Here is a 13,285-nt window from a genome sequence, read left to right as displayed (position 1 = left end):
AAATAAATAAATAAATAAATAAATAAATAAATAAATAAATAAATAAATAAAGAAGTAACTTGCCCTTCAGCCACAAGGAGTGCAGTTAGCTAGCAGCCTCCACCTGTTAGCACCATCAGCCTCTGCTTCAGCTTCCAAGGGAGGCCAGGCTCTTTTGTGGCAGCCCCCAGCCAATGACTGAACACTGTGGGACTAGTAAGGCCTGGATATTTTCCAGGCAGGACTCTTTAACAGCCAGCCTTTGTTCCAGAGGTCCCTATTGGGTAGGCTGAGGCTTTGTCAGATCTGCATTAAGGTCTAAAGGCTTTTCTTGCTCAGTCTTTCTTTTGTCTTCCCTGTGTTTCCCCTGCCACACACACAAAAAAACTTTTACACTCGTTGGTCCATCTCAGCATCTGTTTCTCAGAGGACCCAAATGATACGCTCAAAGAAACACTTGTGAACAGTGCTCCTCAAACTTCCCTACCATGGTAAATACGAATAGCAGATAGGAAAATGACTGCGTGCATATCTCTGCGAGACTACTGCAAGCTCAAAATGGATGATTTGTGTACTAGCTTAAAAATGTAAATTTTGGCAGCAAGGTGGCTCATGCCTGTAATCCCAGCGCTTTGGAAGGCTGAGGCTGAAGGATCGCTTGAAGCCAGGAGTTCAAGACCAGCCTAGGCGACATAGTGAGACTCTGTCTCTACAAAAAATTTAAGTTAGCCAAGTGTGGTGGTACACACCTGTAGTAGCAGCTACTTAAGAGGCTGAAGCAGGAGGATCACTTGAGCCCAGGAGGTTGACACGGCAGTGAGCCATGATCATGCCACTGTACTCCAGCCTGGGCAACAGAGTAAGACCCTGTCTCAAAGAAAGCAAATTTGGCCAGGCGTGGTGGCTCACGCCTATAATCCCAGCACTTTGGGAGGCTGAGGGGGTCGGATCACCTGAGATCCAGAGTTCGAGACCAGCCTGACCAATATGGAGAAACCCTGTCTCTACTAAAAATACGTAATTAGCTGGGTGTGGTGGCGCTTGCCTGTAATTCCAGCTATTTGGGAAGCTGAGGCAGGAGAATCGCTTGAACCTGGAAGGCAGAGGTTGTGGTGAGCGAGATTGTGCCATTGTACTCCAGCCTGGGCAACAGGAGAGAAAGTCCATCCTGGCAACTGCACCCTGTTGGCCCAGTTTTTTTTTTTTGGTGAGACAAGAGTCTCGCCCTGCTGCCCAGGATGGCGTATAGTGGCATGATCTCGGGTCACTATAACCTCTGCCTCCTGGGTTCAAGCAATTCTTGTGCCTCAGCCTCCCGAGTAGCTGAGATTACAGCTGCACATCACCACAGCCAGCAATTTTTTTGTATTTTAAGTAGAGACGGGGTTTCACTATGTTGGCCAGGCTGGTCTCGAACTCTTGGCTTCATGTGATCCACCCACCCCTGCCTCCCAAAGTGTTGGGATTGCAGGCATGAGCCACCACACCCGGCCCAGCTTTTCAGAGCCGCTGCTCTGCCCTCTTCCATGCTGGCCAGGGACCACAGATGGCCACTGTGAGGGGCAGTGGTATACAACAAAGAACGTCCCTCAGGTCAGCATCAGCATTTCTCTCCTTCTCCTCCCCCACCACGAGTGTCTATGGTTATTTTAGCTCAAATCTTCCTCCTCTTCCTCCTCCCACCCCGAGAAGGAGCTGCCTAGACGAACTGCAGCCCACTTGGCCCCCAAGCTGAAGGGCTCCTTTGTTAACCATCAGTACTGGTCAGAAGGCAGACAGTCACTAGTGTTTTTAGACAAAGGCACTATGTTTCCTTACTCCTACTGACAAACATGTTTCCCCGCTCTCTGGTACTCAGCCATAAAGAATGGAAAACAAAGATATTGAAATGATAGGCAGTGTTCCATTTCTGGAATCATCTCTTCCATTGCATAGCCTGCCCTTCGAGCTCTCCTAAGCCCAAGACAAATGCGTCTGTGTAGGAATTATTAAGTGCCCCATAGTACAGTTTTATCTTTCCTCCTTGTTTTATCAATCTCCAATAATCATACCTTTGCAAAAACATCATGAAAAGTATAAACTAAGTAGGAGGACCCTAGAAATTATTTAATAAATGTGAAAGTTAATGTGTGGTCGGGCGCGGTGGCTTACGCCTGTAATCCCAACACTTTGGGAGGCGGAGGCGGGGAGATCACCTGAGGTCAAAAGTTCGAGACCAGCCTGGCCAAAGTGGTGAAACCCCGTCTCTACTAAAAAAAAATACAAAAAACTAGCCGGGCGAGGTGGCGGGCGCCTGTAATCCCAGCTACTCCGGAGGCTGAGGCAGGAGAATGGCGTAAACCCGGGAGGCGGAGCTTGCAGTGAGCTGAGATCCGGCCACTGCACTCCAGCCCGGGCGACAGAGCGAGACTCCGCCTCAAAAAAAAAAAAAAAAAATTAGGCAGGTGAGTAGCTAGGATTATAGATGTATGCCACCACACCTGGCTAATTTTTGTATTTTTAGTAGAGATAGGGTTTAGCCATGTTGGCCAGGCTACTCTCAAACTCTTGGCCTCAAGTGGTCTGCCCTCCTTGGCCTCCCAAAGTGCTGGAATTACAGGCGTGGGTTATCACGCCTGGCTTGAAAAAGTGTTAAGAAGAAAGCAAATATTAACTGTAATTCAAACATTCAGAGATGCCCCTCAATATGGTAATGTTTCCGTCCTCTTTCGTAATCATTCCCTTTTTATAAAGTTGAAAACATCCTGTATATAACATTTATTTATTTTATTTTATTTATTTATTTATTTTGAGACAGAGTCCTGCTATGTCGCCCAGGCTAGAGGGCAGTGGTGCGATCTTGGCTCACTGCAACCTCTGCCTCCCGGTTCAAGCGATTCCCCGCCTCAGCCTCCCAAGTAGCTGGGATTACAGGCACCCTCCACCATACCCAGCTAATTTTTGTATTTTCAGTGGAGAGGGGTTTCACCATCTTGGCAAGGCTGGTTTTGAACTCCTGACCTTGTGATCCAGCTGCCTCGACCTCCCAAAGTGCTGGGATTACAGGCATGAGCCACCGCACCTGGCCTACAAATTAGTAATCCTGCTTTAATTTACTATTATATCGAAAGATTTTTCCATGTCATTAGAAATTCCTTGAAATCATTATTTTTTATGCTATTCTTCCATATGGATGTTTCATGATTCACATAACCAATTCACATAACCAATAACCAATTGGTAATTCTTTTTTTCCCCAGTGTTTTGCATGTATCACAACTTTGTGATGTTCTTATTTGCAATTTTTGCATGGATTTATTCGTTTACTGACTATATAAACTCAGTCAAGTGTTTAAACTCTAATAACTACTTCATACTATGAGGTGATATACCGTAGCTGTTGAAAACATAGGCTCTGGATTCCAGTCCATCTGTTTGACCTTGGGCAAGCAACCTTCCTCTTTTTGCTTTTTATTTTTTCGAGATATGGTCTTGCTGTGTTACCCAGGCTGGTATTGAACTCCTGAGCTCAAGCTCTCCTCCTGCCTCAGCCTCCTGAGTCTGGGATTACAGGTGCATGCCACCATGCTCAGCTCAGACTTTAACCTTTCTGATGTTCACTTTGCTGACCTGAAACATGAGGATAATGGTAGTAACTCTCTCACAGAGTTGGTATGAGGATGTACTAAGATAATCTATCTAAAGATGTATGTAAAATAACACAGACCCTGCCACTTGATAAGGGCCCTCTAAGCAGTAGTTGTATACTTTTTTTTTTTTTTTTTTGAGATGGAGTCTCACTCTGTCACCCAGGCTGGAGTACAGTGGCGCGATCTCAGCTCACTGCAACCTCCACCTCTGAGATTCAAGCAATTCTCCTGCCTCAGCCTCCCCAGTAGCTGGGACTATAGGTGTGTGCCACCACGTCCGGCTAATTTTTTGTATTTTTAGTAGAGATGGGGTTTCACCCCCCGCCCCCCGTTTAGTAACCCTATTCACCGTTTTGATCTCCTGACCTCGTGATCCGGCCACCTCGGCTTCCCGAAGTGCTGGGATTACAGGCATGAGCCACCACACCTGGCCAGAGACACTTATTTATTTATTTATTTTTTCTTTTTTTGAGATGGAGTCTCACTGTGTCACCTAGGTTGGAGTGTAGTGGCATACTCTCAGCTTACTGCATCCTCCACCTCCTGGGTTCAAGCAATTCTCCTGCCTCAGCCTCCCGATTAGCTGGGATTATAGGCATGCGCCACCAAGCCCAGATAATTTTTTTGTATTTTTAGTAGACACGGGGGTTTCACCATATTGGCCAGGTTGGTCTCGAACTCCTGACCTTGCAGTCCACCCGCCTCAGCCTCCCAAAGTGCTGGAATTACAGGCGTGAGCCACCATGGCCAGCCCTTACTTATCTTTAAGGCCCTTGTTAGATGCTGCTAATTTGCTTTCCAGAAAGGTTATTTTCATTTGCCTTCCTCTATAGAGTCTTCTTTTTGTATTTTACATCTAATTTGCTGTAGGTTGTATAATGTTAAAGTGTAATCAAGATTCTTGGAGGACACAGCCACCCTAATAGGGGCCTCTGGTGATCTCTGAATTCATGACCTGGCCTCAGACCTGGACATGCTGATGCTCTGTGATTCCAATAAAACCAGTAAAACTATGCTAAATTCTGTAATTAGAGTAACTCAGTTAATACTTTTAGTAACCCTATAAAGTAGGCACTAGTTTTTTACTCCATTTTACAGATGAGGAAACTGAGACAAAGTAGTTTATTCAAGAATACACAGGCCAGGCACAGTGGCTCACATCTGTTATTCCAGCACTTTGGGAGGCCGAGGCGGGAGGATTGCTTGAGCCCAGGAGTTTGAGGATGCAGTGAGCTGCTCCAACCTGGGTGAGAAAGCAAGACCTCCCATGTCTAAAAAAAAAATAGTAACTGATTAAAAATACAAAAGGAAAAATATGAATATATAAGGAATATGGTGAAGCTGGTATTAGAATCCAGGCAGCCTAACCCCCAGGACCTGGGCTTTCAAGCACAGGCTCTACATGAAATGAATTCACTGGGTGCGGGAAAAACAGCTACCCAGCCTGAGACCTGGAACTCATTTTCTCTTTCAGGACTTGCATGGGTATTAGGAGATGCTGAAGAGCTGCCCTTTGATGATGACAAGTTTGATATTTACACCATTGCCTTTGGGATCCGGAATGTCACACACATTGATCAGGTATGAATGGCTGCATCCTCAACTTGTGTGACTCTAGGAAATTACCTCAGTTGTAGAGCTACAGTGAGTGAGGAAAGAAGAGTTTTATTTTTTGTTTTTTTGGTTTTTTTTTGAGACGGAGTCTCACTCTGTCGCCCAGGCTGGAGTGCAGTGGCCAGATCTCAGCTCACTGCAAGCTCTGCCTCCCGGGTTTATGCCATTCTCCTGCCTCAGCCTCCCGAGTAGCTGGGACTACAGGCACCCGCCACCTCGCCTGGCTAGTTTTTTGTATTTTTTAGTAGAGACGGGGTTTCACTGGGTTAGCCAGGATGGTCTCGATCTCCTGACCTCGTGATCCGCCCGTCTCGGCCTCCCAAAGTGCTGGGATTACAGGCTTGAGCCACCGCGCCCAGCCGAGTTTTATTTCTTGAGATGGGGTCTTGCTGTTTTGCCCAGGCTGGTCTCAAACTCCTGGGCTCAAGTAGTCCTTCCACATCTGCCTCCCAAGTAGCTGGGATTATAGGCACCCACCACCACACCCAGCGAGAGATTTTTTTTTTTTTTTTATCTTAAAGAAAATAATGTTTAAGGGCTCGGCGCTTGAGTGGAATGCCTGTTTGAAGTTTAGGGTCCTCAATCCTTTAAGTTGACAAATTTTCTAGTCACAAAATTGAAAAAGACTGAAACCACAGAACTGATCTCCGTAGAAGTCTGTCTTACTTGGATTGGTATTCACATCTTTGGGATTTAGTCTTGCTCTGTCCTTTTGTGTGTTTCCTCATATTTGTGAAGCTGCCTGACCCTGTGAATTTGCAGAAGATCAGAGACATGTCAGAGGCTGACAAAGATAAAGACCCTCAAACACTGTTTTGACAAAAGATAGCTGGATTCATGGCTTTTCTGCAGGAAGAGGGGAACATTCAGCTCTTACTCTGATGGAGCTCCTCTTTATTCCTACTTTATTTTTTATTTTTAGTTTTTGTAGAGATGGGGTTTCACCATGTTGCCCAGGTTGATCTCGAACTCCTGAGCTCAAGTGATCCTCTCATCTCAGCCTTCCAAAATGCTGGGATTACAGGCTTGAGCCGCCATGCCTGGCCTTTATTCCTACTTTAACATTGTGTTCAAAACACTTGAAGACCATGTGCAAGGCAAAGAGTTTCATTTTGATAACATAGTCTCTGGTTGCGTGGGTCCTCTGGTTAAGTGGTAAGTTCTTTATGGAGTGTTATCAGCTTGGTTTGCATCAGTTTTCCTATGTCAGTAGCCAGTTTATTATTTCGTTGAATTAAAACTTTTTTTTTTTTTTTTTTGAGACAGAGTCTTGCTCTGTTGCCAGGCTGGAGTGCAGTGACGTGATCTTGGCTCACTGCAACCTCTGTCTCCCGGGTTCAAGCGATTCTCCTGCCTCAGCCTCCCGAGTAGCTAGGACTACAGGCGTGTGCCACCACGCCCAGCTGATTTTTGTATTTTTCAGTAGAGAGGGGGTTTCACTCTGTTGGCCAGGATGGTCTCCATCTCTTGACCTCGTGATCCTCCCGCCTCAGCCTCCCAAAGTGCTGGGATTACAGGCATAAGCCACTGCGCCTGGGGAAATAAATTTTTTTAATAGGTTTAAAGTTCAAAAGGTACAAAAGGGTATATGTGACAATCTCCCTCCCATCCTTGCCTCCTCTCGCATTCAGTGCTTCTCCCTTTAGACAGTCACCAGCTTCTTGTGTATCTTTGCCAAGATGTTTTGTGAATTGGTTATGATTCACATGACCAATAACTAATTGATACTTCTTTTTTTCCTATGTTTTTCATATAGCACAACTTTGTGACATCCTTATTTGTAATTTTTTGCATGGATTTGTTGATTTGTTTACTGAGTAACCTTAGACAAGTGTTTGTGATGTTTTGTGCTAAGGTGTACTATTTTCTTTCTTTTTTCTTTTTTTTTGAAACGGACTCTTACTCTGTCACCCAGGCTGGAGTGCAATAGTGCGATCTCAGCTCACTGCAGCCAGTTGAGTTTAACCTCAACTGGTCTTGAATTCTTTTTTTTTTTTTTTGAGACGTAGTCTCGCTCTGTCCCCCAGGCTGTAGTGCAGTGGCCGGATCTCAGCTCACTGCAAGCTCCACCTCCCGGGTTCACGCTATTCTCCTGCCTCAGCCTCCCGAGTAGCTGGGACTACAGTTTCCCGCCACCACGCCCAGCTGATTTTTTGTATTTTTAGTAGAGACGGGGTTTCACCTTGTTCGCCAGGATGGTCTCGATATCCTGACCTCGTGATCCGCCCGCCTCGGCCTCCCAAAGTGCTGGGATTACAGGCTTGAGCCACCACCATGCCCGGCCTTGGTCTCGAATTCTTTGGAGGCCTCCAGGCTGGCCTCCCAACTCTTTGTGAGGCTGAGGTGGGCGGATCACGAGGTCAGGAGATCAAGACCATCCTGGCCAACATGGTGAACCCCGTGTCTACTAAAAATACAAAAATTAGCTGGGTGTAGTGGCATGAACCTGTAGTCCCAGCTACTTGGGAGGCTGAGGCAGGAAAATCCCTTGAACCCAGGAGGCGAAGGCTGCAGTGAGCTGAGATCACACCACTGCACTCCAGCCTGGGTGACAGAGTGAGACTCCATCTCAAAAATAGATAGATAGATAGATAGATAGATAGATAGATAGATAGATAGAAAGAATAAAAGTAAAAAAGTATTTCTTGGAGATTTTTGCTTGTAAGTACATAAAGAGCACTGGCTGTTTTAAAAATAGTTGAATAGAGGCCAGGCGTGGTGGCTCACCTGTAATCCCAGCACTTTGGGAGGCCAAGGCGGGCAGATCATGAGGTCAGGGGTTCGAGACCAGCCTGACCAACATGGTGAAACCCCATCTCTACTAAAAATACAAAAATTAGCCAGGTGTGGTGGTGCGTGTCTATAGTCCCAGATACTTGGGAGGCTGAGGGAGGAGAATCACTTGAACCTGGGAGGCAGAGGTTGCAGTGATCCGAGATTGTGCCACTGCACTCCAGCCTGGGCGACAGAGCAAGACTCAGTCTCAAAAAAAAAAAAAAAAAAAATAGAATGCATCCCAATGAATTGAGCAGAAAACATTGGCTTTATAGAAACAGAAAGACTGAAGAAAGCTGAAAAGCAAAGAACAAAGAGTGCAGGTTGCAGTGAGCTGAGATCACGCCACTGCACTCCAGCCTGGATGGCAGAGTGAGACTGTCTCAAAATAAATAAATAAATAAATAACTGATAGGGCCGCTTGTGGTGGCTCTTGCCTATAATCCCAGCACTTTGGGAGGCTGAGGTAAGAGGATTACCTGAGCCCAGGAGTCAGAGACCAGCCTGGGCTTCATAGTGAGACCCCCATCTCAATTAATCAGTCAGTCAATAACTGATTGACCAGGTTCAGTGGCACATGCCTGTAGTCCCAGCTACATGGGAGGCTGATGCAGGAGGACTGCTTGAGCCCAGGAGTTCAAGGCCGTAGTATACTATGATCACACCTGAGAATAGCCACTGCACTCCAAGCTGGGCAACATAACAGTGAGACCCTGTCTCTAAAAAATAAAAATAAAAAACAAATTAGTTTATATCAGGCTACTTCAGGCTACCTTTTTTGTGTAAGGATTAAAGCAGAAGGAGCTTCATTATCATGTGATTTATAAATTTAAACAGGAGCCCTGGCACGGTGGCTCACATCTGCAATCCCAGCACTTTGGGAGGCCGAGGTGGGCAGATCACGAGGTCAGGAGATCGAGACCATCCTGGCTAACATGGTGAAACCCCGTTTCTACTAAAAATACAAAAAAATTTGCCAGGCGTGGTGGCACGCGCCTGTAGTCCCAGCTATCTGGGAGGCTGAGGCAGGAGAATCGCTTGAACAAAGGAGGTGGAGGTTGCAATGACCCAAGATCGTGCCACTGCACTCCAGCCTGGGCAACAGAGCAAGACTCCATCTCAAAAAAAAAAAAAAATTTTAACAGGAGTGTTAGAGAAATTGACTATCTCTTTTTCCTGATCTCTTAGGTCAGCTGACAACTTAGTTTGGGTTTGGTGACGTGGAACTATGGAGTCACAAGTTGGGTGACTCCTTCTTGATGCTTAGTCTGGTCTGTTGGAACCTAGTGCAGAAGCAGTCCAAAACAATGGCTTCCTATACTTTTTATTTAAAAGTGAATAACCGGTCAGGCACAGTGGCGCACACCTGTAATCTTAGCACCTTGTGAGGATGAGGTGGGTGGATCACTTCAGCCAGGAGTTTGAGACTGGCCTGGCCAACATGGTGAAACCCTGTCTCTACTAAAAATTCAAAATTAGTTGGGCATGGTGGTGCATGCCTGTAATCCCAGCTACTTGAGAGTCTGAGGCAAGAGAATCGCTTGAACCTGGGAGGTGGAGGTTGCAGTGAGCTGAGATTGTGCCGTTGCACTGCAGCCTGGGCAACAAGAGCAAAACTCCATCTCAAAAAAAAAAAAAAACAAATAGGCTGGGCGCGGTGGCTCACGCCTGTAATCCCAGCACTTTGGGAGGCTGAGGCGGGAGGGCCACCTGAGGTCGGGAGTTCGAGACCAACCTGACCAACATGGAGAAACCCTATCGCTACTAAAAATACAAAATTAGCCAGGCGTGGTGGCACACACCTGTAATCCTAGCTACTTGGGAGGCTGAGGCAGGAAAATCACTTCAACCCAGGAGGTGGAGGTTGTGGTGAGCCGAGATTGTGCCATTGCCCTCCAGCCTGGGCAACAAGAGCAAAACTCCATCTCAAAAACAAACAAACAAAAAATTAGTGGGGCGTGGTGGCAGGCACCTCTAGTTCAGCTACTTGGGAAGCTGAGGCTGGAGAATCACTTGAACCTGGGAGGCAGAGGTTGCAGTGAGCTGAGATCATGGCCCTGCACTCCAGTCTGGGCAACAGAACAAGACTCCATCACAAAAAAATAAAATACATAAAAGTGAATAACCCACATACATGTTATTTCCATAGTAGAAGCATTTCTGTAAGATAGATTCCTTGAAGTAAAATTGCTTTATCAGAGAGGATATCCATTGTGATTTTGATAGGTAACTCTAAACTTACCCTTCATGCAGTTGTACCAATCTGTAGTCAGTTTAGATTACCCCAACTAACTTTGTCTAGTCACTGACAGCAGAATGCCTATAGCATTTGGGATACGTAGGATTATTGTTGCTGCTACAGCTTCCCAAGTGAAAATGAACAAGAGGTTTATGGGCCATGATAACTTTTGTAATGCCTACAGAAGCTAAAGCTATCTGAGCCTCATAGAATTGAGTGAGGTCTACTGAGGAGTGTGTCCTGTTGTTCCTTGTCTTGCTCAGGCACTCCAGGAAGCCCATCGGGTGCTGAAACCAGGAGGACGGTTTCTCTGTCTGGAATTTAGCCAAGTGAACAATCCCCTCATATCCAGGTTGGCATTGTTAATAGGGCTTTATCTTCATTGTATAGCCAAGGTTTCCTACCCTGAAATGGACTGAGAATAGCCAGTAAGCTATAAGCATGAACTTTGTAGTTCAGAGTACCAGAGGTCAGCCAGTTCTGAATTATAGTACCTTGGCCACAAGAGTCTCAAACCAGATCCAAGTTGGCTTACATATGTGTATTAAGAAATTGACTTAGAAGCCCCTATTTAAAAATCAGGAAATGGCTGGTCCAATGGTAGTGGGTTATCAGAACTTATTAGTGGCACTAATGTTGCTGTTCAACGCCCTGCTGCTAAATTTGACTGACTTAAAAAAAAATCAGGAAATTTGGGCCAAGTGCAGTGGCTCATGCTTGTAATCCCAGCACTCTGGGAGGCTGAGGCGGAAGGATCACTTGAGGCCAGGATTTCAAGACCAGCCTGGGCAACACAGTGAGACCCTATCTCTAAAAAAAAAAAAAAAAAAAAAAAAAATTTAAATCAGGAAATTTTACATAAAAATCTGAATTTCCAGCTTCGCTTGAGAAATCAGATACATGGCAGCCCTGGGTAGGCCATATCCCCACATGCCACAGGGAGGGCTGAGTAGTAACTGTCCCTTCTCCACTTTATCATACTTCCTAACTGTACCTGTCAGCACTTCTAGTGGTCTTGTACCTGACCCACTTAATTCAGGTTTTTGCTTGATCCATGTAGGCATTTGAGTTTGTGACCCCAGGTTTTGTCCTTCTTTCTTCTTATCTAGGGAAGAAGTGAGGGGCATGTTCTAATCTTCATCTTTTACCTTTTTGTTTGCTTAGGCTTTATGATCTATATAGCTTCCAGGTCATCCCTGTCCTGGGAGAGGTCATCGCTGGAGACTGGAAGTCCTATCAGTACCTTGTAGAGAGTATCCGAAGGTTTCCGTCTCAGGTATGAAACTTCTATAGCTTTAAACAAAGGCCCCACAGTGAAATCCAGGCTACCCTGGCTGTATCATCTTTCCTTGTGTTTTAGGAAGAGTTCAAAGAGATGATAGAAGATGCAGGCTTTCACAAGGTGACCTATGAAAGTCTAACATCAGGCATTGTGGCCATTCATTCTGGCTTCAAACTTTAATTCCTTTCCTATCATGGAGCATGAACCAGTCACATCCTGTTGAAAGCCTGGAACTGAAGGATAATCTGGCAAATGAGACAGCAGGAGAGCATCTCCTCTTAAGGATACGTGCCTTGGACTCATGTTTGAATCGAACAGTCTTAAAGTGGAAGAACAAATTCTTGTCACTTTTTTACAGCTTTCTTTGGAGCTGCTTCAGTCCGTCTCCCAGAGGCATTTGGTCTGTATTTTTGCTCGACTGCTAATTTCTCTTGGCTGTAGGGTGTGTGGTTAAGGTACAACCAGCACTAAAGCTCAGTTTTGAAGTGAGTGTATTCATAGCTTCCCTGCTGGTGCTGCCTTCCAGAGGGATAATAGATCATTTGAACCCAATGACGATTTTTCACCAGAAAACTTAATTGTACCTGAATCAATCTTTCAGCCTAGGACTAAGTCTAGGCCCAAGTCAAGAGTACTAATGATCATGAGAATTGTGTGCTGAACCAGTAAACGAGTTTACCTTTTGATGGCACTTGTCATTTTTTCTTGAAGGGGATAAGGAAAATATATTTTTCTTTTTCTTTTTTTTTTTTTTCCCCGAGACGGAGCCTTCCTCTGTCACCCAGGCTGGAGTGCAGTGGCGCAGTCTCTGCTCACTGCAACCTCCGCCTTGCGGGTTCAAGCAATTCTCCTGCCTCAGCCTACCAAGTAGCTGGGATTACAGGTGCGTGCCACCACACCCAACTACATTTTTTTGTATTTTTAGTAGAGATGGGGTTTCACCATGTTGGCCGTGCCCGGCCAGAAAATATATTTTTCATCATTCTTTCAGTCTTCTTCCATAAAAAGCTACTGTGTGGGTTGGGTGCAGTGGCTCACGCCTGTAATCCCAGCACTTTCATAGGCTGAGGTGGGTGGATCACAAGGTCAGGAGTTTGAAACCAGCCTGGCCTGTATAGTGACATCCTGTCTCTACTAAAAATACAAAAAATTAGCTGGGCATGATGGTGCACGCCTGTAATCCCAGCTACTCGGGAGGCTGAGGCAGGCAAATCACTTGAACCCAGGAGGCGGAGATTGCAGTGAGCCGAGATCGTGCCACTGCACTCCATCCTGGGTGGTAGAAGGAGACTGTCTCAAAAACAAAAAAAAAAGAAAACTTTTCACTAAGTCCTTGTTGGAAAATAAATGTACCAGCAAAATCCTGCTTTCATGTCTTATATAGGGAGCTTTTTTGTAAGAGTACACTTGTTTTATAGTAGAAAAAAAAAGTTTGGAAACGATGTAAGCTAACCTTCAGTACTCAGAGATGGAGCCGGGCAGACTTCTTGTCTCCTTGTTATAGTCTACTGTTGTCTTTCTTTTTCATTTTTCGTCATTTTCTAAACATTTCCCTGAATACAGTCCACTGTTTGATGTTAAAGTGAGGCCATAAATTATTTTAAGAGACAGGGTCTCGCTCTCTCACTCAAGCTGGAGTGCAGTGACCTGATCATAGCCCACTGCAGCCTAAACTCCTGGGCTCAAGCAGTCCTCCGACCTCAGCCCCTTAAATAGCTGGGTCTACAGGCATACACCATAGTGCCTGGTTAATTTTTAATTTTTAAT

General features: G+C 45.5%; 1 protein-coding gene across 2 annotated transcripts in view; it reads left to right on the top strand.

Moving 5' to 3' along the window:
- COQ5 (coenzyme Q5, methyltransferase) overlaps nucleotides 1-12,204 on the top strand; it is a 23,764-nt gene extending 11,560 nt beyond the window's left edge. For both annotated transcript variants that reach the window (XM_023204737.1, XM_023204741.1), the window contains 4 exons: nucleotides 5,083-5,189; nucleotides 10,500-10,588; nucleotides 11,401-11,512; nucleotides 11,597-12,204. In XM_023204737.1, coding sequence (XP_023060505.1) covers nucleotides 5,083-5,189; nucleotides 10,500-10,588; nucleotides 11,401-11,512; nucleotides 11,597-11,698 — 410 coding nt within the window. In that variant the 3' untranslated portion in view covers nucleotides 11,699-12,204. The remainder of the gene's footprint in view (nucleotides 1-5,082; nucleotides 5,190-10,499; nucleotides 10,589-11,400; nucleotides 11,513-11,596) is intronic.
- The last annotated feature ends 1,081 nt before the right edge of the window (nucleotides 12,205-13,285 follow it).

Source organism: Piliocolobus tephrosceles, chromosome 10 (genome assembly GCF_002776525.5).
Source record: "Piliocolobus tephrosceles isolate RC106 chromosome 10, ASM277652v3, whole genome shotgun sequence".
Lineage (NCBI taxonomy): Eukaryota > Metazoa > Chordata > Mammalia > Primates > Cercopithecidae > Piliocolobus > Piliocolobus tephrosceles.
The sequence above is the reverse complement of the archived record's forward strand: the minus strand, read 5'-3'. Positions and strand labels throughout refer to the sequence as shown.